Consider the following 23,362-nt stretch of genomic DNA (forward strand, 5'->3'; position numbering starts at 1 on the left):
ATGTCTGAATCTTTTCGATTTCTTCTCTTCCCGTCGATAATGGTTAAAAGGAAGCGAGGGGAAAACAGAAATCTTTCTGATAAAGCAAGATAGGAGCATTATTGAAGGCCCTGAAGCTGTAATTAGCAGTTTGCCCGTCGCGTCGGTTTGTTTTCACTGGCAGTCATTTGGTCGCCAAACGATGTCGTGGTCGAAATTAGCCAACTTTAACGACCTTTTGTGAAAATCTCAATGGAGAACCCAGCCTGATATTTAGGTATGAAGTACATCAAGGCAATTGTTACTGAAAGCCAAAGTGTGAGAATATTTCGAGTTGTACCACATACTGAAATGTGTGCTTGACCTTTGACACTACATTACAGAGTAAACCAGCTGTAAAAATATGCCGCTGGTTTTAAATTGTTTAAATTTGCCAGATATCATAGAGCCTCTCTATGGGTACCCACGGTCTTCGTTTTCTTCGCGATTTTTTCGTAAATCTTCGTTTTTTTAGGAAGATCGGATTGAAATGGTTTAAACGTTTATTCAGTGTTATTCACAGTTCATAAATATTTCACTTCAATAGAAAATTGCATAACTCACTGTTTAAAATCCACGATAAGCAATATAAACAGTTATTGAAACAATAAAGGATTGTTGGATTCTTTGGCGACGTTTTAACCCCATTTTAACATGCTAGCAACTGATGAGATTCCAAGAAATCGAAACTGCAGTCTTGCATGAGAAACAACATTAGACACTCGCCAGAAGAAATTTCGCTAGCATCCTAGAGACTCACAAGACAGTTGTCTGTCTTAGCTTTTTAAAAATATCTGCTGCGGATGCGAGCTAACCAAAATAATGGAGGTACGTGTCAGCTCTAAGAACACAATAGCTGTTTTTCAGATAAGAAGCAACAACAGAGAGCTAAAAGACAGCCCAACAAGCTATAGCTCTCGAAAGCGAGATACAACAATGATAAGCTTTGTAAAGACGAGGATCTGTTGGACACTCTTATCCGTGCAATCTTCACGCAGCGAGATACAATAGCAGAAGCATTGATTCACGAGTTAAGAAATCCACGGACCCATTTATCCTTGCAGATAACATTTATTTAGCGCTACCTAAAATCTTGAAGTCAATCCAAGCCGATAACCCTTAACAAATGCCCCTAGCATACACAATGGCATATCAAAACCTAATCCTTACGACTCTTAGTGATCAGTAAGAAACCCTCCATTCAGTATATTTGAGAGTTCCCCCTCACGATCAAGACAAACATAATAAATAAATAATATATATACCTGAATTTTTGAAAAGATGGCTCCAGAAATATTGCCTTATGTTAGTTTCTCTTGTGAGATTTTGCTTTTTTATGTATTTATTATATTTTTTTCGCATTTTTTTTTTATTCTAAGTCAATAAGAAAAAAATATAAAGGGTCATTAGCAGATATTTATAAAATCAAAATATTTCTCTTCCCCCCCCCCCCCCTCCCCCTCCCTGCCTCCCTGTTTTGCTAACCTAGCCCCACTCTCTCTCTCAAACGTCTTTTAACCGCGCAACGATTTGGCTTTGAATTCGGCGCGCGCTCTGAGATCAGAACTAAGTCATTAGACCTAGCGTTTCGTTTGGCTTCCTGAAGCAAAGTTTTCCTGAGGACATCATTAAGTCTAATGAGGGAACAAGTGTTACGAGTGCAGCGTCCTGCCTCGTCCAACATGCTGCCTATTTAGTTCTTTTTTAAGCTAAACGGGAAACTTTCAGTTACTCGGGCGTGAACTTTAAAGGGTAGTATGTTGTGTGCTTTGCTTGAGGAGGTGACAGTCTTTGGCTTTAAAAAGTAGGTCTTAGGGATGATTTCTTTTCGGCCAACGTGAAATTTCTGCGAATTTGTTACGCAGCCAAAGACTTAGTATATTTTTGTGGTAGAAAAGGGCGCTAACCCTTCCCTTTTCAAATGTTGATTTCAACATCCGGGATATAAGCTGATATGGAAAACACTAGCAAGGATGGGCAAGGATTTTGTCTTCAAAGAGCGTGAGTTTGAAAAGCTATTCGATTATTTTTCACCCTTATAACTGTAGCGTCGTTAGGCTAGTGATCGATTAGTCGAGAAGTGCGATTGTGGGTGGTATTTCCGCTCTCGAGTTTGATAAATAGTTTCCTGCAGATGTTCGGTCGCTGTAATTCTAGTTCGCGTGCAGCATGAATCTAGTATGAACATAAAAAATCAATTTGAAACGCTGTCTTTCTCTCAAGAAGCCGATCCTGTTGAAGAAAGCTAGACTTGAGCGCTAAAAGACCGGGTTTTGGGCGAGATTTTAGATGCGTTGGCGCGGTTAATCATTGCTAAATTCTGACACATTTTGTAGGAAGTTCACAGGTCATGTTTCATTTCATGCAGATGTTTTTAATTAGTGTCATGTCTAATTCCAAAGAAAAGCCACTTTCGTTTTTCTCTCCCATACTATTCTTTGACCTTGCTTAAAATCTTGTGATAAACCCTAATTGAAGTCTTGTTAATGACTAGCATATTCCTTCAGCCTAGAAGGTCTCAAAATGTGCCCAATTTCTGGGGGCCACGTTTTCAAAAATCCAGGTATATATATAAATAAGATATTTTAACAGGGAGCCCACGTCACAAAATGTGGTTTTCAGTGTGGCCCTGCATAAATCTAACGTAAGAATACAAAAAAAATTACAAATATAGCTATCTAAAAAATAAAAAGTAAAAAGGATAAGATCGATAAAAGAGTCTATATGTTTCTATTACCATTAGGAGCGGTCGCATCACATTTTGATCTAAAGGGATCGCTTAAAGACATGCTTGACTCCAAAACGGACACACAGCGGCAGTCGCGCAGGTCTGTCAACCCCATTCAGAACAGACAGAAATGTGGTCAAATGCCAAAATTCAGAAATAACAGATATTTTCTGTAGTGTTTACGAGTTTTAACAGTTTTATATCTGAGTGTTCAATTTGATCACGCAAATTTAGGTCAATTTTCAGATCTTCCCTTCAATCTTGAGATCTTCGTTTTTTCCGTGGTGATCTTCGCGTCTTCGATTTCTTCGGAAAAACCCATAGAGAGTCTCAACCCAGGCTGAGAGTCAGTTAAGAACATTTTTATTCCAACCAAATATTTTTAAAATGAACAGTATAAATACGAATAAAATAATACATGAAAAATTCAGTCTATATTGTCCAATTAACCCAAATAATAGGCGGTCTTGGCCACGTCCGCATAGATTTATTGAAATGCCATATAAAGATAACTGAAGAATATCTTAAGAACGTTTCAGGCTAAAAATGCCAACAATAATAAGAACGTTCACCTCAGCCCAAAATTAGACGTTCTTATATATATGAAAAAAGAGTGAAATAAAAAATGAAAGGAAACCACCCCGTGATACCTGGCGATTATAACAAAGAGCGCGTCATGTTTTCGCGCCAATTTTGTAAGAGCAGCAGTTTTAATTTTTTGATGCTGCGGACTCCAATCTAGCCAACAAATCGAGGATTAGATCGTCTGATCGCTGGTTAGGAAGAAGTGAGGGTGAAGAAATCGATGAAAACTGTTTATATAGTTTTCGCATTCCAGGCACTATGAGTACGGACGTAGCACATGTAAATAATAAATTTCGGTGTTCACATTTCTCTTTGCTACATCGATTGACTAAACTCTTATCAGGACAAAAGATTTATCCTTTACCGAGGGCAAATAATAAACATTTATCTTCGTTTATCTTCTTTTAAACCCTCGGTAAAGGGTCAATTCTCTTACCCTGTATACTCGATGATTCGTTTATCATGAGCGGGAAGATTGGCGCTGTATGACTTATATAGAGATCTGAAGCCGGTTTGAACAACAATTTGACCCAAATGCACCTGTGATAAGAATAGTTTCACGACCTTTCACACAGTCAACCTGTCAATAACAAGACACTTTTTAGAGCGTTCAGGCGGGATGCTTCGGGCGATGTAAGCATTAACTTTGAATTGAATGGCTGATTACCTTTTAGAGTTCGACTGATCGCTGATTGCACAAATCATGACTTGGTTACTTATTAATCGATTTTATTACCTGTTGATGATACCATGAGATAACAGCAATCTGACCGAGATACCGGAAATTCTTGTTATTGTTACGACCATCGATTACAAACCTTATAGTCAGCGCAAATTATATTCTGGTTACGTAATGTCAGTAAGTGTATAGCCTACGTGTAGCCGTAGTGTAAGATTACGAAGTGTCGTCGTTTCATCAAGACGAGAAGGCCATACAGACTTCAGTAATAAGCGGTCTCATTTATTACGCGGGATACCCTGAGGGGCATACCGTGTCTAAAAACGGGTCGATTTCTTTTTTGTTTTCTTCGTCGTAGCCACAAATCGGTACATTAATTTATTACGCGGGATGCCCCGAGGGGGCATACCGTGTCTTAAAACGGGTCGATTTCTTTTTTACGCGGGATGCCCTGAGGGGGCATACCGTGTCTTAAAACGGGTCGATTTCTTTTTTTACGCGGGATGCCCTGAGGGGGCATACCGTGTCTTAAAACGGGTCGATTTCTTTTTTTTTTTTTTTTTTCTTCGTAGTAGCTACAAATCGGTACATTAATTTATTCATTAAACTCTCCCCTCTCCTACTCGGGATGTATTGTTCTGATTGTCTTCAACAAAGGCAGGCCAATCAAAATCCATTCTTGTCGCTTATATCGTGAGGGAGGGGACCCACTCACCCCTACCTGTGTGACGTCAATGCATCATTTGATATATTTATTAATGACGGATTAAATAGTCGCGCCATATTGTTTTAACATGTTCTGGACTCAAGTGTGCCGTTTTCAAACGGATATTTCACCATTTTGAAGCGGTAAATCGAAAGAATAACTTCTAAGAAGCACCCGACACGTAAAACGGTGGAAATTGGTGAGTTCCTGGCGAAGGAATCGTGCTTTGTTTGACAGTCTTAGACCACGACGCGAGACTGAAAAGAGGTCATTGAGAAGCTTACCTTATCGTAATGGAATTTCACAAATTTTCCGTAGCCTCCCACGCAGACGTTCTTGGGGGTTTGTCACGCGTTCCTGCCCTAAGAACGTCTGCGTGGGAGGCTAAAATTTCCGGTGATAGTCTGAGTCGCGTAACACAAGGGGAACAACGTAACGCCATCGTCGTGACTTAAACTATTCCACTAGCAAGGATAGTCTTATCAATCGGCAAAGCATACAGTTGGAATAAATGAATCAGCCCCAGCATCACGCGTAATGCCAGTGTAGCAGGCATCTTGTTTTTTCTTCGTAGTAGCTACAAATCGGTACATTAATTTATTCATTAAACTCTCCCCTCTCCTACTCGGGATGTATTGTTCTGATTGTCTTCAACAAAGGCAGGCCAATCAAAATCCATTCTTGTCGCTTATATCGTGAGGGAGGGGACCCACTCACCCCTAACTGTGTGACGTCAATGCATCATTTGATATATTTATTAATGACGGATTAAATAGTCGCGCCATATTGTTTTAACATGTTCTGGACTCAAGCGTGCCGTTTTCAAACGGAAATTTCACCATTTTGAAGCGGTAAATCGAAAGAATAACTTCTAAGAAGCACCCGACACGTAAAACGGTGGAAATTGGTGAGTTCCTGGCGAAGGAATCGTGCTTTGTTTGACAGTCTTAGACCACGACGCGAGACTGAAAAGAGGTCATTGAGAAGCTTACGTTATCGTAATGGAATTTCACAAATTTTCCGTAGCCTCCCACGCAGACGTTCTTGGGGGTTCGTCACGCGTTCCTGCCCTAAGAACGTCTGCGTGGGAGGCTAAAATTTCCGGTGATACTCTGAGGGCCTCTTCATATGATCCCGGTTGACCGGGCTAGCCCGCTTACCGAGATCTCGCCTCATTCCTATTTCTTTTGTAAACAAGATGCCTGCTATACTGGCATTACGCGAGATGCTGGGGCTGATTCATTTATTCCAACTGTATGCTTCGCCGATTGATAAAACTATCCTTGCTAATGGAATAGTTTGAGTCACGACGATCGCGTTACGTTGTTTTCCGTGTGTTACGCGACTCAGACTATCAGCGGAAATTTGTCAAATTCCATTACGATAACGTAAGCTTCTCAATGACCTCTTTTCAGTCTCGCGTCGTGGTCTAAGACTGTCAAACAAAGCACGATTCCTTCACTAAGAACTCACCAATTTCCACCGTTTTACGTGTCGGGTGCTTCTTAGAAGTTATTCTTTCGATTTCCCGCTCCAAAATGGTGAAATTTCCCTTTGAAAACGGCACACTTGAGTCCAGAACATGTTAAAACAATATGGCGCGACTTAATCCGTCTTTAATAAATATATCAAATGATGCATTGACGTCACACAGGTAGGGGTGAGTGGGTCCCCTCCCTCGCGATATAAGAGACAAGAATGGATTTTGATTGGCCTGCTTCTGTTGAAGACAATCAGAACAATACACCCCGAGTAGGAGAGGGGTGAGTTTAATGAATAAATTAATGTACCGATTTGTAGCTACGAGGAAGAAAAAAAAAAAAAAGAAAAAAAAAAAAAAAGATGCCTGCTATACTGGCATTACGCGTGATGCTGGGGCTGATTCATTTATTCCAACTGTATGCTTCGCCGATTGATAAAACTGTCCTTGCTAATGGAATAGTTTGAGTCACGACGATCGCGTTACGTTGTTTCCCTTGTGTAACGCGACTTAGACTTTCACCGGAAATGTGTGAAATTCTATTACGATAACGTAAGCTTCTCAATGACCTCTTTTCAGTCTCGAGTCGTGGTCTAAGACTGTCAAACAAAGCACGATTCCTTCGCCATGAACTCGCCAATTTCCACCGTTTTAAATGTCGAGTGCTTCTTAGAAGTTATTCTTTCGATTTGCCGCTTCAAAATGGTGACATTGCTGTTTGAAAACGGCACACTTGAGTCCAGAATATGTTATAAACAATATGGCGCCATAATTTAATGCAGTTTTAATGAAGATATCAAATGATGAGTTGACGTCACACGGGTAAGGGTGAGTGGGTCTCCTCCCTAGCGATATAAGCGACAAAAATGGATTTTGATTGGCTTGCTGTTGTAGAAGACAATCAGAACAATACATCCCCAGTAGGAGAGGGGAGAGTTTAATGAATAAATTAATGTACCGATTTGTAGCTACGACGAAGAAAAAGAAATCGACCCGTTTTTAGACACGGTATGCCCCCTCAGGGCATCCCGCGTAAAAAGAAATCGACCCGTTTTTAGACACGGTATGCCCCTTCAGGGCATCCCGCGTAAAAATTCGATGTGTTCATATGAGAAGGCGGGCCAGCCCGGTTACCGAGATCTCGGTTTCAGCGACCGAGATCTCGGGAGCCCGGGACGAAAAATTTCTCATATGAACACGGTATCCCGGTTACCGGGATGAAGTCTATAACCAAACATTCGCGTCTTAGAACGGATAGATTTGATTATTACGGCTCATTTCTGAGATGTTCTAGTTCAAAATAATTCCTTTTCGTAGAAGAGATAAAGATATTATACTTTTGAGGTTTATAGAACCGATAAAAATGAAAAATTCTTGCCGGGCTTGTTCGGTAAATGTCACGCTCGATTGACCGCGTCACCACTTTTCATCTCGGTAACCGGGATGAAATTTCCCATATGAAGGGACTGCAAAATTCATCCCACTTACCGAGCCATCCCGGGCAATTTTTTTTTTTTACGCCCACTTCAAGATGGCGAACAGTTACCGTGACAGACTGGTAACTAGCAAGTCAACTAGAGTAACATAACATTACTTCCGGTAAATTCGCAATCGCTTCACGGCTTCTCAAGACGTTGTTTTTACCTGTTTTTACACTGAGACACGAGACATCATTAGCGAAATGTAACTTTAATGAGCTGAGATCAATTAAAGTGCGGATAACCTTGTGAAGAATACTTCTCAAATCGCCTCCGAACATTATTATAGTCTGTAGTGTATCGAGCCCCTTTCGACGGCTAATCCAACCTCTACTACCTTTAAAAAATATGTCTCGTACTTTTATAGTGTCACCATTCCTTGAGTACAGTTCAAAAGTCAGAAGACATTTTTCTGGTGGGCGTCACACGAAATCGGTTTTCATTTTACGCCCACTTTTTGGGCCCACGGAAACTAACGAGGAAACTGGGCATGAAAAAAGTGCGCTCGTTCGTTGGGAAGCTGGTAACTAAGAGATATGTAAGTTTTGGCGGCAAAATTGTTTTTATACGCGGTAATTTGTCACACTCGTGGAAAATTCGTCTATTTCTCTGTTTACACTAGTTTTCTGTGCGATCGATTGGACATGGCGTTATCAGGACTCATAAACATTGGAAACACCTGTTTTGTTAACTCAGTTAACAAAAACTTGTCAACTCAGTTGACAAGTGAGTGTCAGTTAAAGCTATACCTTATACAGCTAGACATAAAACATGATTAAACCAATACTTCATAGAGTAATGATACACTTCCACTTAAGGCTGGTGGTCTGTTTTTAGTGGTGCCTCTCACTTCCATGAAGAAATTTGAGGAGAGCTAACCAGTACAGGTTTGCATACATGCAATTATTAAAATAATACAAAAATAACAAATAATAAAAAAAAAATAACAAATGAATAAATTAATGTCACAAATGTGAATCATGGCTGCCCCTAATGACTTTCCAGCACCATGTTATAACCAACTGGCAGGATGCTGACCAATGAAGGCTATTTACAAACTGTAGAGTAGTTGAATTTGAGACTATGGAAGAAAAATCCAGTCGGAGTGGCAGGGTGGAGGATTTGACCCCTAGCGGCCTTACTAATAGGCCACGCCTAGTGATTAGTAGGCTTAGTGGATTAGTAATTTTGCACAGATAAGCAAAGTCAATATCTCCAAATATGCTATTTTATTCTCCACTTCAGTAAAGTGTACAATGTGCCGACATGTCAGCAGCAGAGCAATCACAGTATTGACATACAGGTACATGTAACAGTTAACTTGCAATTTTCAATAACAGGTGGAATCTGAAATACAAAGCACCGCAAGAGCAGATGGTTGCGTTTTTTCCTGCCACCAATCAAACAAAGTGGATCAAAATCCACCAATCACCGTGCACGAACGTGACCTTTTGATCCTGTTACTTTGTTTCTAAAGCTTCCAGTGCGGTCATTGACGGTAGCGAAAAATGCAACTGTCGGCAGTGATTTCAATTTCAGATTTTCATGTTATAGCAAAGCACAGTAATCAACAATGATGGGCTATGCATAAAGGATTTGTGTCAATCATCAAGAATTTTGGTCATATTTATGCAAACAGTTACTACTTTTAATATTAACAATTTATTCAATTTTCTTATTTACAGTTCCCCGTTTCCTATCATGGCCTCTTAACCATCACCATACATAGTCAAATGGAATTATCTTTCCTTATTATAAAATAGGGGTCCTCCCAATCACTGGTTGAAGCACTCGATAATACACAGACAGAAATTCTTGATGGGGACAATCGATGCTTCTGCGAAAGGTTACTGAGGAAGTCATGAATTTGCAATATGTCTCACAGAGATCATATTGGATTGTGTTTGCATGTGCCCACAATACCTATTGTGCTTGGTGTTGTACACAGTGTAATGAGCTGACCAGGGCTGAGAAAGACCAATTTGTTAGTAAATGGCCCAAAGTCCTCACATTCCATTTAAAAAGGTAGGTTTATTTCGAGGAATTGATTTTGAAAGTTACATAATTTGGTGGAGATTTTTGTCTTAGCTTCTTGTATTTAATATCTGAACTCTAAAGACAAGGGATCCTTTTTTCCCTAATATTTGCAATAATATATTGCAGATTTGAGAGAACAGGAAATAACAAATTGAGGAAGAAATTGATATACCCTGCATGGTTTGACTGCTTACTACTGAATGAGCCATCAAAGGTATAATTATTTTTGATACAATAAGAAAGTAAATATAATTTTGCTAGAAAAGCTGTAAGCATAGACATACCCTAATTATTGTCTGTACTATTATTACCTGTATATAGCTTTATTTTAAGAATATTAGTATTATTAAAGTTGAACCTCCGCCAATGCACAGCTCCCGTAAGTGGACACCTCTCAAAAGCAGACACCTATGCTTGGTCCCAAAGGTGTCCGCTTATGGGAAGTGTTCACTTATGGGAAGTTTGATTGTAGTTATTTTGATCTCTACAAACAAAAAGGAAAAGTGATGAAATAGTCCACTTAGCTTGAAAGAAATACTCTCTTGTATTTATTTTGGTTGGTTGTTTAACTGTAACTGTATAGAAAAGATGTATAAATTCATACTTTCCTTGTTTCCATGGTAACATTTGTGAAAGTTTTGGGATAACCTGAAACAGGCCACTAGCTGATGAAACACTTGCCTTCTGCTCATGTTTCCCACAACTTCCACTTGCCATATCCATCCCCATTTATGGAAATTGATTCAGGTTAGAATTAACAACATTACAGTCTGCAGGCTCCCTGACAGTGACCACCTCTTTTAACCAACCACTTTTCCTGACATTAAATAGGAGGTTGCCCATACCAGTATTTGAGAGGTTCCACTGTATTACCATTTAAATGCTTATCTAAGAAAGGGAACACAACTATAGAAATAGTTAAGATTATGCCTTCTCTAATTCTTTATACTATAATTTTTTGCTTACATAGAACAGCAATATGTACGAGTTGCAAAGTGTTGTAGTACATAGTGGTACTAAGTGCAAATGTGGCCACCATTATAGCTACTGCAAGGTGGACCAGAGGTGGTTCTGTATGAATGATGAAGTGGTATGTCAAAGCCAGATAAATACATACAGTTTCTTTAATCCTCCACAAGGTTAATACAAGTACAGTATCAAACCTTGATGGACTTTAACATTTTTTTTGCAGGTTTCTTGTGTATCAGATAATGAAGCTCTTGGCTTGGGCAAGAGGCTTATCTTCTTTTTTACGTCCTTCAAAATAATCATGATACAAAAGATGTTAGCCTTTATTTAAAAGGAGGGATCCCAGCCTAAAAAGATGTGCGTGTGTGTAGGGCGTGAGGGGTTGGGGGGGGGGGGGGGGGGCATCGGTACAATTTAGGGACAGGACAATCAATAATTTTGCCAACAATAGAACAAGGCCAATATCCTGCCATCTTGACCCAAGCTTGGCCAATAAAAGATTTATTATTATATGGCTTTACTATTGATTCTGCGTGCATGGGTGCATGGGTAACAGGTAATCCTAAGTGGGCAAGATGGCTCCATCTTGATCACACGAGTATCCAATCAGAGCACAGGATTCACTTCATCTTGCAAGCGATGCAATAAAATTCCAAATTATACAGTTATATAGTTATTGTGGATTCCAAGCAGGGGTGACAAGTTAGAAACAAGATCAGAATAACAGCCAGCATTACTGAATTACTTTGTTAGTTATTTAAGCAGGCAGACGGTGTTCACCAAAAAAATGTGGAAGAGGAAGCAACTCAAAATGTAGTCAGTGCTTCAATGGACAATCTGCTTGACCCCAATGTTCACTAGATTTAACCACACCATCACTAGACCCAACAGACATTACAGAAAACAGCAGTCAAGTTGACAGTATTGATGAAATGCATCCAATCCATCCCATAGCAGAAGGTCTTTAGACAAAGGTCTATGGAGTGTGCAATGACATTGTTTCAAAATTAAAGAGTGGGGATGAAAATTTTATTATGGGAGTCAGCTAGTTTGTTTCAAGGTATGAAAAACTCAAAGAAGGGAGCACCTGTAGCGTGATACCTCAAATTGCGTCTGCAATACATACTTTTGCAAGCCGTCACCTTAACAGATTCCAGACTACAACCAAAAAAAAGGATTGGAAAAAGAATAAAGGTGCAATCTACAGTGGCAGGCAGGAGAAGAAAGGGGATTTCCTGAAGGATGAAGAAAACTCGAGCAGACCGACCTCCAAAACCATTTACAAGAAAGGCTGAGGATGAGGGCAATGACAGTGATGATTTTGATTGGTTTAGATTTCGTGTCAGGAAACGACCAAAGGTACAGAAAAGAAAGCATGATCTTGCAAGTAACATTGCAAAAAATCAGCAAAATTCTGGAAAGTGTTTACAATTTAGACAAGCGGTTGAGCTTAAAGAATCACAAGAGGATGTGACTGTGATAAACAAGGTTAAAGGAACACGCATTCACCTACTATAAAGATGTGTTAAAATCATGTGTATTACAAACAGCATTTGAGGGAGTTTGGGAGAATTTGAAAGTTTATGCAAGGCAAAGGGGTACCCAAACTCCCTCAAGTGTCTGCATCAGTCTATGTAAGCACATGCACAATTCTCTATTTACAAGTTTTGTGATTGGTTGCTTTTTGCGTACCTTGATTGCACTTGATTACCCTCTGTACAAACAGCTGTCCGTATTGAAACGAGCCGCACAAACTTGTACTCTTCATAGTTCAACATTTATGTCTTAATTCATTTCCAGTCCCTTTTCTGGTAATCTTTCATGCCCAGTTTCCTCGTTAGTTTCCGCGGGCCCAAAAAGTGAGCGTAAAATGAAAACCGATTTTCGTGTTACGCCCACCAGAAAAATGTCTTCTGACCTTTGAAACTGTACTCAAGGAATGGTGACACTATAAAAGTACGAGACATATTTTTTAAAGGTAGTAGAGGTTGGATTAGCCGTCGAAAGGGGCTCGATACACTACAGACTATAATAATGTTCGGAGGCGATTTGAGAAGTATTCTTCACAAGGTTATCCGCACTTTAATTGATCTCAGCTCATTAAAGTTACATTTCGCTAATGATGTCTCGTGTCTCAGTGTAAAAACAGGTAAAAACAACGTCTTGAGAAGCCGTGGAAACACGCGAAAGCGATTGCGAATTTACCGGAAGTAATGTTATGTTACTCTAGTTGACTTGCTAGTTACCAGTCTGTCACGGTAACTGTTCGCCATCTTGAAGTGGGCGTAAAAAAAAAAATTGCCCATCCCGGTTACCGGGATCATATGAAGAGGCCCTGAGTCGCGTAACACAAAGGAAACAACGTAACGCGATCGTCGTGACTTAAACTATTCCACTAGCAAGGATAGTCTTATCAATCGACAAAGCATACAGTTGGAATAAATGAATCAGCCCCAGCATCACGCGTAATGCCAGTGTAGCAGGCATCTTGTTCATTAAGAGCGGCGGTCAGGAAAAATCGAGCAAAATCTGAATTTTCTGGCGAAACTTAGCAGAGTCGATTTCTTTCATCTTTTGTCCATAATAAGGTTTTACTAAAGTAAGAATCATGGTGTGGCTTAAATTGGCCAGAAACATTTGCGTTTTGAGAAAATCAGGAAAATCGATCGAAGCCTTGTGAACTGAAAAATGATTGAATTTAAAACCGGAAAATCGCCACTTTTCATTGTCTCCCCGTTTGCTTTAGAAGAAGCGTACGAAAATCGGGATTTCTTATATCGAAAGACAATCTCTTTCTGATATGATAACCGATGAATTTGTGTTTGTTATGATGAGACTCTCTATGGGTTTTTCCGAAGAAATCGAAGACGCGAAGATCACCACGGAAAAAACGAAGATCTCAAGATTGAAGGGAAGATCTGAAAATTGACCTAAATTTGCGTGATCAAATTGAACACTCAGATATAAAACTGTTAAAACTCGTAAACACTACAGAAAATATCTGTTATTTCTGAATTTTGGCATTTGACCACATTTCTGTCTGTTCTGAATGGGGTTGACAGACCTGCGCGACTGCCGCTGTGTGTCCGTTTTGGAGTCAAGCATGTCTTTAAGCGATCCCTTTAGATCAAAATGTGATGCGACCGCTCCTAATGGTAATAGAAACATATAGACTCTTTTATCGATCTTATCCTTTTTACTTTTTATTTTTTAGATAGCTATATTTGTAATTTTTTTTGTATTCTTACGTTAGATTTATGCAGGGCCACACTGAAAACCACATTTTGTGACGTGGGCTCCCTGTTAAAATATCTTATTTATATATATACCTGGATTTTTGAAAACGTGGCCCCCAGAAATTGGGCACATTTTGAGACCTTCTAGGCTGAAGGAATATGCTAGTCATTAACAAGACTTCAATTAGGGTTTATCACAAGATTTTAAGCAAGGTCAAAGAATAGTATGGGAGAGAAAAACGAAAGTGGCTTTTCTTTGGAATTAGACATGACACTAATTAAAAACATCTGCATGAAATGAAACATGACCTGTGAACTTCCTACAAAATGTGTCAGAATTTAGCAATGATTAACCGCGCCAACGCATCTAAAATCTCGCCCAAAACCCGGTCTTTTAGCGCTCAAGTCTAGCTTTCTTCAACAGGATCGGCTTCTTGAGAGAAAGACAGCGTTTCAAATTGATTTTTTATGTTCATACTAGATTCATGCTGCACGCGAACTAGAATTACAGCGACCGAACATCTGCAGGAAACTATTTATCAAACTCGAGAGCGGAAATACCACCCACAATCGCACTTCTCGACTAATCGATCACTAGCCTAACGACGCTACAGTTATAAGGGTGAAAAATAATCGAATAGCTTTTCAAACTCACGCTCTTTGAAGACAAAATCCTTGCCCATCCTTGCTAGTGTTTTCCATATCAGCTTATATCCCGGATGTTGAAATCAACATTTGAAAAGGGAAGGGTTAGCGCCCTTTTCTACCACAAAAATATACTAAGTCTTTGGCTGCGTAACAAATTCGCAGAAATTTCACGTTGGCCGAAAAGAAATCATCCCTAAGACCTACTTTTTAAAGCCAAAGACTGTCACCTCCTCAAGCAAAGCACACAACATACTACCCTTTAAAGTTCACGCCCGAGTAACTGAAAGTTTCCCGTTTAGCTTAAAAAAGAACTAAATAGGCAGCATGTTGGACGAGGCAGGACGCTGCACTCGTAACACTTGTTCCCTCATTAGACTTAATGATGTCCTCAGGAAAACTTTGCTTCAGGAAGCCAAACGAAACGCTAGGTCTAATGACTTAGTTCTGATCTCAGAGCGCGCGCCGAATTCAAAGCCAAATCGTTGCGCGGTTAAAAGACGTTTGAGAGAGAGAGTGGGGCTAGGTTAGCAAAACAGGGAGGCAGGGAGGGGGAGGGGGGGGGGGGGGAAGAGAAATATTTTGATTTTATAAATATCTGCTAATGACCCTTTATATTTTTTTCTTATTGACTTAGAATAAAAAAAAAATGCGAAAAAAATATAATAAATACATAAAAAAGCAAAATCTCACAAGAGAAACTAACATAAGGCAATATTTCTGGAGCCATCTTTTCAAAAATTCAGGTATATATATTATTTATTTATTATGTTTGTCTTGATCGTGAGGGGGAACTCTCAAATATACTGAATGGAGGGTTTCTTACTGATCACTAAGAGTCGTAAGGATTAGGTTTTGATATGCCATTGTGTATGCTAGGGGCATTTGTTAAGGGTTATCGGCTTGGATTGACTTCAAGATTTTAGGTAGCGCTAAATAAATGTTATCTGCAAGGATAAATGGGTCCGTGGATTTCTTAACTCGTGAATCAATGCTTCTGCTATTGTATCTCGCTGCGTGAAGATTGCACGGATAAGAGTGTCCAACAGATCCTCGTCTTTACAAAGCTTATCATTGTTGTATCTCGCTTTCGAGAGCTATAGCTTGTTGGGCTGTCTTTTAGCTCTCTGTTGTTGCTTCTTATCTGAAAAACAGCTATTGTGTTCTTAGAGCTGACACGTACCTCCATTATTTTGGTTAGCTCGCATCCGCAGCAGATATTTTTAAAAAGCTAAGACAGACAACTGTCTTGTGAGTCTCTAGGATGCTAGCGAAATTTCTTCTGGCGAGTGTCTAATGTTGTTTCTCATGCAAGACTGCAGTTTCGATTTCTTGGAATCTCATCAGTTGCTAGCATGTTAAAATGGGGTTAAAACGTCGCCAAAGAATCCAACAATCCTTTATTGTTTCAATAACTGTTTATATTGCTTATCGTGGATTTTAAACAGTGAGTTATGCAATTTTCTATTGAAGTGAAATATTTATGAACTGTGAATAACACTGAATAAACGTTTAAACCATTTCAATCCGATCTTCCTAAAAAAACGAAGATTTACGAAAAAATCGCGAAGAAAACGAAGACCGTGGGTACCCATAGAGAGGCTCTGGGTTATGTTCTTAGTATGTTCTTAAATTTTAGTTAATCTCAGCCTCAACGTTCTTATATCAAAAAAGGTTCTTATATAGAAAAGGGGGTAGTTCATTTATCTTCTTTTCTCTTAAATGACCTTTGGACTCGCAACGGCTCGTTTTTAAGTCGTGAATGCGCGCATGCGCAATGAACGAGTAATAGCGATGGTTTCACTGGCGAAAAATGTCTGCGCAGGCGCTGTGCAAATTATCACGTGACGTGATTCCGTGAATCTTATTGGCTCTTTGATGAAAACCGCTCACAAGCAAGGAAGGAAAAATGGCTGCCGTAGGACAGTCGAATACCTGTTGTTTTTGCCGGTTCTGTGAGAGATCGGGGGCAGTTTTATCGCCGATTTCAAGTGGAACGTATTGTCTGAAAAATTTTACGTTACGGTAACGTTTGGCTCAGAGATTCCAACATGTGATCGAATAGAAATCGGTGATGTAAAACGATGTTCTCGCTGGAAAGAGCTGCGAAAAAGGTATGTTTTTGTCACATTTTATGATAATGCAAGTGTCTTGCCACCTGGTACAAAAAGTTTTTATATAGAGTCAGAAGCGCAACTCTTGGGCTTTAGGTAGATACAGGAATTAGCTTGTACCAGGTGGCAGGGAAGGTGCAGTGTTATATAATATGTTGCCCATTTTTTGCACCATTACAGTAATTTTTGGCATACGGGTGAGCAGAATGTAGATGGTTCGATTTAGGGAAAAACCAGTACAGACTGTAATCGTATGATGGCGCCGATCTTGAAGCCTTTTGGTATTTTGAATACGTAATTAAGCTCTCTATGCATCTAACGATTCCTAACTATTTCCAGATCAGATATATATGTTATATAATTTTCACCAATCTGGGCTGGAAGAAGCGCTTTTTTTCTACAAAGGTGCAAAATTTTTTAATAATTCTTAGAATTTATGACTGTTTGAAACTTCCTTTTAATGTTTAATGTTCCCAGAATATTGTGATCTTTTTTTATTTTATTTTTTTCTTACCCAGGACCTGCATTGATTGCAGTTTTCTTCTTAAAACTGATACAGCAATCCTGTATAAATATGTTTGAATTATAATTATTATTATTAATTACATAAACAGTTATACATTTATGCTCATATTTAACTGAACAATTGCTAGTCTATTGAATTTCTCATCTTGTGCAACACTGTAATAAGTCAAAGGAAAAGCAAGAAGAGTGTACAATACATGTAGGTTGATTTCCTTACTAGTAATATTCAGTCGTAAATATAAAGTCACTGAGCAGTCGCGACCCATGGGCTTGTAATATTTTCATGAATATTTTGCTCAGAGAAAAGAGGAGACACTTACAGTTTTTAACAAAGGTTGTTCCCTGCATGTCTTCATTTTAAACTACATGTATGCAAATTACTGCTTGGAATTTATGTATTATTGAGCAGATATAATTTCTAAATAAGTAAAGTTTTCAACTTTTCTGTCGGGATGATTATTCATTAGACAACCTAAAAACAATGCTGTTTGTAGATGATGTACAGTTAAAATATCAAATAAGAGTTTCAATTTAAAACAGTTTTGAAAGAATTTGATGGGGTGGTTGCATGATCGATTAGTCAGTATATGATGTCAACTGCAGTCGTAACATTTATTTTTATTTCTTTTTATTTTCCCTCTGTGTTAATGTTTTCTCAATTTATTTTATTTTCAAGATAGATGTCGTACTTAAATGGCATGTGCAACTGAGTAAAGCAAATTAATCTAATATTTCTCTATTCACATAGATTCAAATCCAATAAGGATTTCTTGTTACCTTAATGCTAAGCAATAACTTTTTCACTCTTTTATTATTTTTTTATACCACATCCATGTTGCACAACATCATCATTGTTTTTGACGGGGTCTTAGTTTTCAAGGGACCTTATTTTTTTCTCCATGGTTGTTTATTTTAAATTTCATTTTTTTAAATGGATAGAAAAATAAGATGAAGTAAATGGTAAAACATAAAAACATTTACATATTACATTTACACTAGTAATTATTACTAGTGCCAGCAGACTTAAAAATACTAAAAATACACTGTAACTAAAGGAAAGAAAGAATTTATGCAAAGGATCTTGAATTACTTGCATTTATTAATGTTGGCTTAATTATTTATTCTTTCTTTAGGGTTGGCAGCATTGAAAGAGGCCTTGAAACCAGAGAACTGTTCAAGTATAGGACATCTTTTGTTCACTTTTAGTGCCATCTAACATTTCTTGCCACCAGGAAGATGAATTATAAATGTTATTGCAGTTTGAGAGTTTTGTTATTGGGCAGAAGAAAAGGGGGCCTTCTCTTGAATAAATTTTTTAATGATCATTTGGTTAGTTTCTGTAGTTCTTGCTTGAAAGTGTTTCACAGCAAAACCAAAAAAGGTGGATTAGATTTTCAGGCTTGGTTCAAGGCAGAATATTGTTACAGACCTACAGTTTGTATTTGATAAACAGTTGTTCAAATATACCCCACTCCATGCTCATGTGATGCTTACATAGTAGAAAATTATGAATTCCAAATGAATTGAAAATGGACTTTGAGAAACTCTAGCATATCCATGGAGATAAGCAAACTAAAAGTTATTTGTACACCTTTTTCTTTAAAACATTGGTATTATTACCCATATTTTCCCTTAATTTCTGAGTACAGAAATACTGCAGCCTGGTTAGCAAAGTTGGTTGTGTACCAGACTGTGCAGCAGTTGGCCTGGGTTCGATTTATGACCAGACAAACACTCAGGGTCTTTAAATAAATGAGGAGAAAGTGCTGCCTTTGCACTATCACCTGTCACCTGCAAATGGTTAGACTTTCTAGTCTTCTCTGATAAGGACAAAAAACCATAGGCTACATCTCATTGTACTTTCACTTAAATCTGACTCTGTGGGACATAAAAGAACTTCCAGGGACATAAATCTCAGCTCTGTCAGTGACCACCCCTAGTGTCTATCACAAATCCAAATTCACTGTACAGGGTTATTTCTAACTCATTACTTCAGGCTGCTTAACCTCAGATTACAATAATTTATTATATTATTCTGCAGCTTAAGCAGTCTGGCAAAGTGCCCAAAACAGTGTTGCAAATTATCCCTGAAAAGCCCCATGAGGAGTGAATGAGATAAACAAAATGAAATAAAAACCAACTTTTTTTCCCTCAAAATTCTCTCTTTTTGAAGGTAATAGCGAGTGATTGAAGCTGAGAATTTGTCTTCAATGAGAGGCCTTAAGGGTTGTGCATTTGAATGGCTTTTTGGCCCTTGGGGGCACAAATTTGAACAATTAACCTATCACCCTAAGTTTACAAAGTTCAAATACCTGGAGGGTTGCTTGGGGATGGGGGATGTTGAAGTTTTCACTTGATCAGTGCATTTTGTCAAAAATCAAAATTAACAAGCTATCACTGAAATTGTACAATTAATTTGCTTATTTACAAAGTGAAGCTGCATTTTTGTAAGCTCTCTTGTTTGAAATTGAATATGAATGGATATAAATGGAGAAATTTACAAGCAGTGGTCAGTGGCTGCCCATTATTTGCTTTCAAATCTTGTTTTAATCTTTTTGATACCAGAGTAAACAATGCAATATTTAGAAATAAATTCTACTTCCCATGTTTGAGAGAGGATTGCCTTTTATTTGTCACCGTCTGTGTAACAAACAAATGTAAAAAATTCAACATTGTGTTACCATGGAAATTCATTACCATTAAAGATATTGGATGATAACATTGTACCTCACTGTTAGTGATAACATGTCATGTTGTTAAGCATCAATGGACACTTTCTGTCTGGAATAATACCGTGTACATGACATTCCTTCCATTCATGTGTGCATGTGCTTTGTGGTTATTTACATGCATATTATTTCTGAAAGTACACACAAGTAAAACACAAGTCACAAATTTCAGTGTAACGTACCATTTTTTAATCACGTTTATATTGTGGCTCAAATTTCACTTTTATTCACTTTTATTTTTATTTTCCTTCCTTTTTGTGTTTGGTAATTTATGGTTATGGGGATAAACTAAAGGAAAATTTTACTTAACCAAACAAAAATTTCAACCACAACATCTACATTAACGGCAATAACATAGCTACTTCAGGTCTGTTGTTTGACCTCATTGGAATAACAATCACTCACTGAAACCCACATCAGTTGTTTTGTAGAGACAGAGTTTGTAGCCTGTCTTTGAAATAAAAAGAACAGATAGTCAAGTATAGTGTTTGTTCGTAGAATTTTCTCTTAACTTAAGGTCGCAATGAAATGTCCGAAAGATAGTAGCTTTGGAGTGGAAATGTGGGCCGGTAAGTGGGGACATTTTCCCCTATCCTATCACATAAAAGGTGCAAAATCTTGAGACATTTCTTGTGAAATTAGACATCAGCATTACCAGTATTCATTTGCTTCTCGAGAGGCTCTCATCCAGTGACAAAGGTAAACCGCGCAATTAAATATTTACTTACGTTTCTACTCGAAAATCGAGTCGTAGACTCATCGGATTCTCTTAAATTACCATGGTACTCTTCACCTGCTCTGGTTTTTCTTCCTAAACCGGCAGATGAGCATTACTCCACAAGTACAGCTCTTGGCCGAGACCAAGAAATCTCACGTACACCCTTCTGATCTCGCGATAAACGTTTGTGTTTGTCTCCTTTCTTCCTTTCTTGTACAAACTTTAATTCCTCGGCACAAAAAAACTACGGTACAGAGATTTCTCGACAAAGACACTTTGAAAATTTTACGCTTATGTTTTCAGGCTGGTCGTAAAATTTTGAAAACTCCGCCATCATGCAGATCATCGGCCGCCATTTTGATTGGGATTGTTGTTGCTGTCCAGGCTCCGCGCGCAAGCTGAGCTACTAAGTCACGTGGTTGAATTTCAACCAATCAGACATTTTTCGCCAGTGAAAGCGATGGTATGGTCAATCTCGTTCCCAGAGGCTGCGTTCCTTTTGGTCAGCACCAAGGAAGCAAGACCTCTGGGCTAATCAATGTCAAAATCCAGCAAATCGAAATCTGATTGGATATTACATTTTACCGGAAGCGTCTTTGAATCGGAGGTTTCAAAACAAGAAAAGAAATAGACTGTAAAAGATACCGAAGCAAAAACCGCCATAGAATCGAAATGGAACTAAATTTTCATACGCTTCTTATTTTTTGCAGTGAGTAAACGCGAAAAAGATAAGTCAAATCACATGACTAAACGGAAAAGGCGCGAAAACCCTGCGATATGTTGCAGCGTTTCACAAAGCTGAATGACAGAGTTAACTTGCGACGGTCGAGGTTAACGATAGACCTGACAATTTTCGGAAAAACTCCTCTAATTATCGACTCTGAAATGTGGTTCATAGTCAATGCTGGCCGTTTAAAATCGTTCTGTCTAAAGCGAATAAGAGTTTAACAGCCTTTCTCGTGCTGTTGAAGGATCTGAAAGAAGCAAACTTGTAATCCATTCGCACCGCGGAGTCTGCGAGTTGATCTGACTGGGGCAGGATTTATTGAAGATTACTTCGTTGAACAGGAACAGATATTCTTTCAGCAGCCCAGCAGAAACATAATTGAACTTGAACAAGGAAAACCAACGGCCTTTGTTACCACTGCGTAAAAGCGGAGTATTCAAGAATGCGTGGCCCAAAAAGTGGTTTAGAAAGCGGATGGACAGAAAGACAAAAATATTAACGCTTGGAATAGCGATCGTTGTCACTCTTTACACAACAGTTCATTTGTGAGCTTTGTAAGTTTGCAGCTTATAGGACTGATAAACCACATCAAGTGCAGGTAAAATATTTTTTTTCAGGGTGAGTTTCTTAAGCTTACATTGAGTGTGTGAATTGAAAAAAAAATTGCCGATCTTTCTGATAAGCTTAGATTTTCAAGTTGCTGGTTATTTCAGTTGAACGTTTACAAAGTTGTGTCTTGTTATTAAATGTACTTCTGCCATTTTATTGTATTTATTCTGAGATCATGGTATCTGGGTAAGCAAAAGCTGATCTTGTGAAACCTATCCGGCGTTTGTAAATTTCACGACGGAAAAAATTAAGCTTACGTTTGTAAACATTTGTTGGTATTTGTCGTCGACGGCAATCAGGGTGGGAACGATATCTTGCTGAAGTTTATCGAATGTTGTTTGAAAATCTTTACCCTGTTTAGTTAATTAGGTTGAAGCTTATATAACCTCCGACCAGGCTCTATTTTCCTTTCGCTATTAACTTTACCGTGGTGTCATGAAAAAACTTGGCTATCTCATACTGCGTGGACTGCCGGTATACTCACCCCCATTTTTAAGTTTTAAAAACTACATTTTACAAGCGAAAACAAGCTTAATTTAATTCCAAATGCGTATAGTACAACAAATGGTTTCTAATCGCCATAGCCTATATATGTTTTTTTACCCCTGCCTATGCAAAATGTTTGGTTTTCTAAAACGACCTGAAAATGTGCAAAATGAATTTGTCACGGTTGAAAGAGGCAAATTGCCGACAAACCCAGATTTTACGCAGCCTTTGTTTTGGTTGTTGTGTTTTCAAGGAAGTCTCACATGAATGACAATCACTGGCAAACGGGAGGGATGGAGGTTGTCGCCATTTTCACTCGTTTTCTTGGCCTTTGACAACCTCTTTGATGCTCTTTACCAGAGGCTGTCTTCCTCTCGGTCAGCAGTATCCCCCTTTAAACCGGAAGCAGGATCCTTGCTTCCGGTTTCTGATTAGCCCAGAGCTCGTGGACGTGTGGCCACCGCTGGCCTAAAACGCGCGCGGGCTCTGGGGACGAGATTGTGGTATGGTCGTCCAAATGTTTCAATATTCGCTAAGATGTATTCGCTGTCGCTAAATTACATTCGCTGTCGCTAAATTGTTCATTCGCTATCCCTAAATTTCATTCGCTGTTGCTAAAACTCATTCGCTATCGCTAAATTACATTCGCTGTCGCTAAATTACATTCGCTGTCGCTAAATTGTTCATTCGCTATCGCTAAATTTCATTCGCTGTTGCTAAAACTCATTCGCTATCGCTAAATTACATTCGCTGTTGCTAAATTGTTCATTCGCTATCGCTAAATTTCATTCGCTGTCGCTAAATTTCATTAGCTGTTGCTTAAACTCATTCGCTATCGCTAAATTTCATTCGCTGTCGCTGAGCGTTTCCATTTCATGCGCTAAAAATTAACT

General features: G+C 38.7%; 1 protein-coding gene and 2 long non-coding RNA genes across 4 annotated transcripts; 2 read left to right on the top strand and 1 right to left on the bottom strand.

Moving 5' to 3' along the window:
- Positions 1 to 9,359: 9,359 nt before the first annotated feature.
- On the top strand, positions 9,360 to 10,855 carry LOC146483304 (uncharacterized). The gene is made up of 3 exons (XM_085106005.1): positions 9,360 to 9,699; positions 9,838 to 9,925; positions 10,682 to 10,855. The coding sequence occupies exons 1-3, from the start codon at positions 9,506 to 9,508 to the stop codon at positions 10,853 to 10,855; spliced, it is 456 nt and encodes a 151-aa protein (XP_084962131.1). The 5' UTR covers positions 9,360 to 9,505.
- On the bottom strand, positions 10,834 to 12,583 carry LOC146483305 (uncharacterized). Of its 2 annotated transcripts, XR_014863869.1 has the most exons (3): positions 12,373 to 12,583; positions 11,768 to 11,838; positions 10,898 to 10,968 (listed from the first exon to the last, which is right to left on the bottom strand). It is a non-coding gene; the product is annotated as an uncharacterized LOC146483305 (long non-coding RNA). The 2 variants fall into 2 exon arrangements; XR_014863870.1 differs by lacking the exon at positions 11,768 to 11,838 and having other exon boundaries at positions 10,834 to 10,968.
- Positions 12,584 to 16,475: 3,892 nt separating this feature from the next.
- LOC146483306 (uncharacterized) lies at positions 16,476 to 22,964 on the top strand. Its single transcript, XR_014863871.1, has 3 exons — positions 16,476 to 16,675; positions 18,334 to 21,187; positions 22,876 to 22,964. It is a non-coding gene; the product is annotated as an uncharacterized LOC146483306 (long non-coding RNA).
- The last annotated feature ends 398 nt before the right edge of the window (positions 22,965 to 23,362 follow it).

The sequence above is a fragment of the Pavona decussata genome, unplaced genomic scaffold (assembly GCF_977016875.1).
Source record: "Pavona decussata unplaced genomic scaffold, jaPavDecu1.1 SCAFFOLD_39, whole genome shotgun sequence".
NCBI lineage: Eukaryota > Metazoa > Cnidaria > Anthozoa > Scleractinia > Agariciidae > Pavona > Pavona decussata.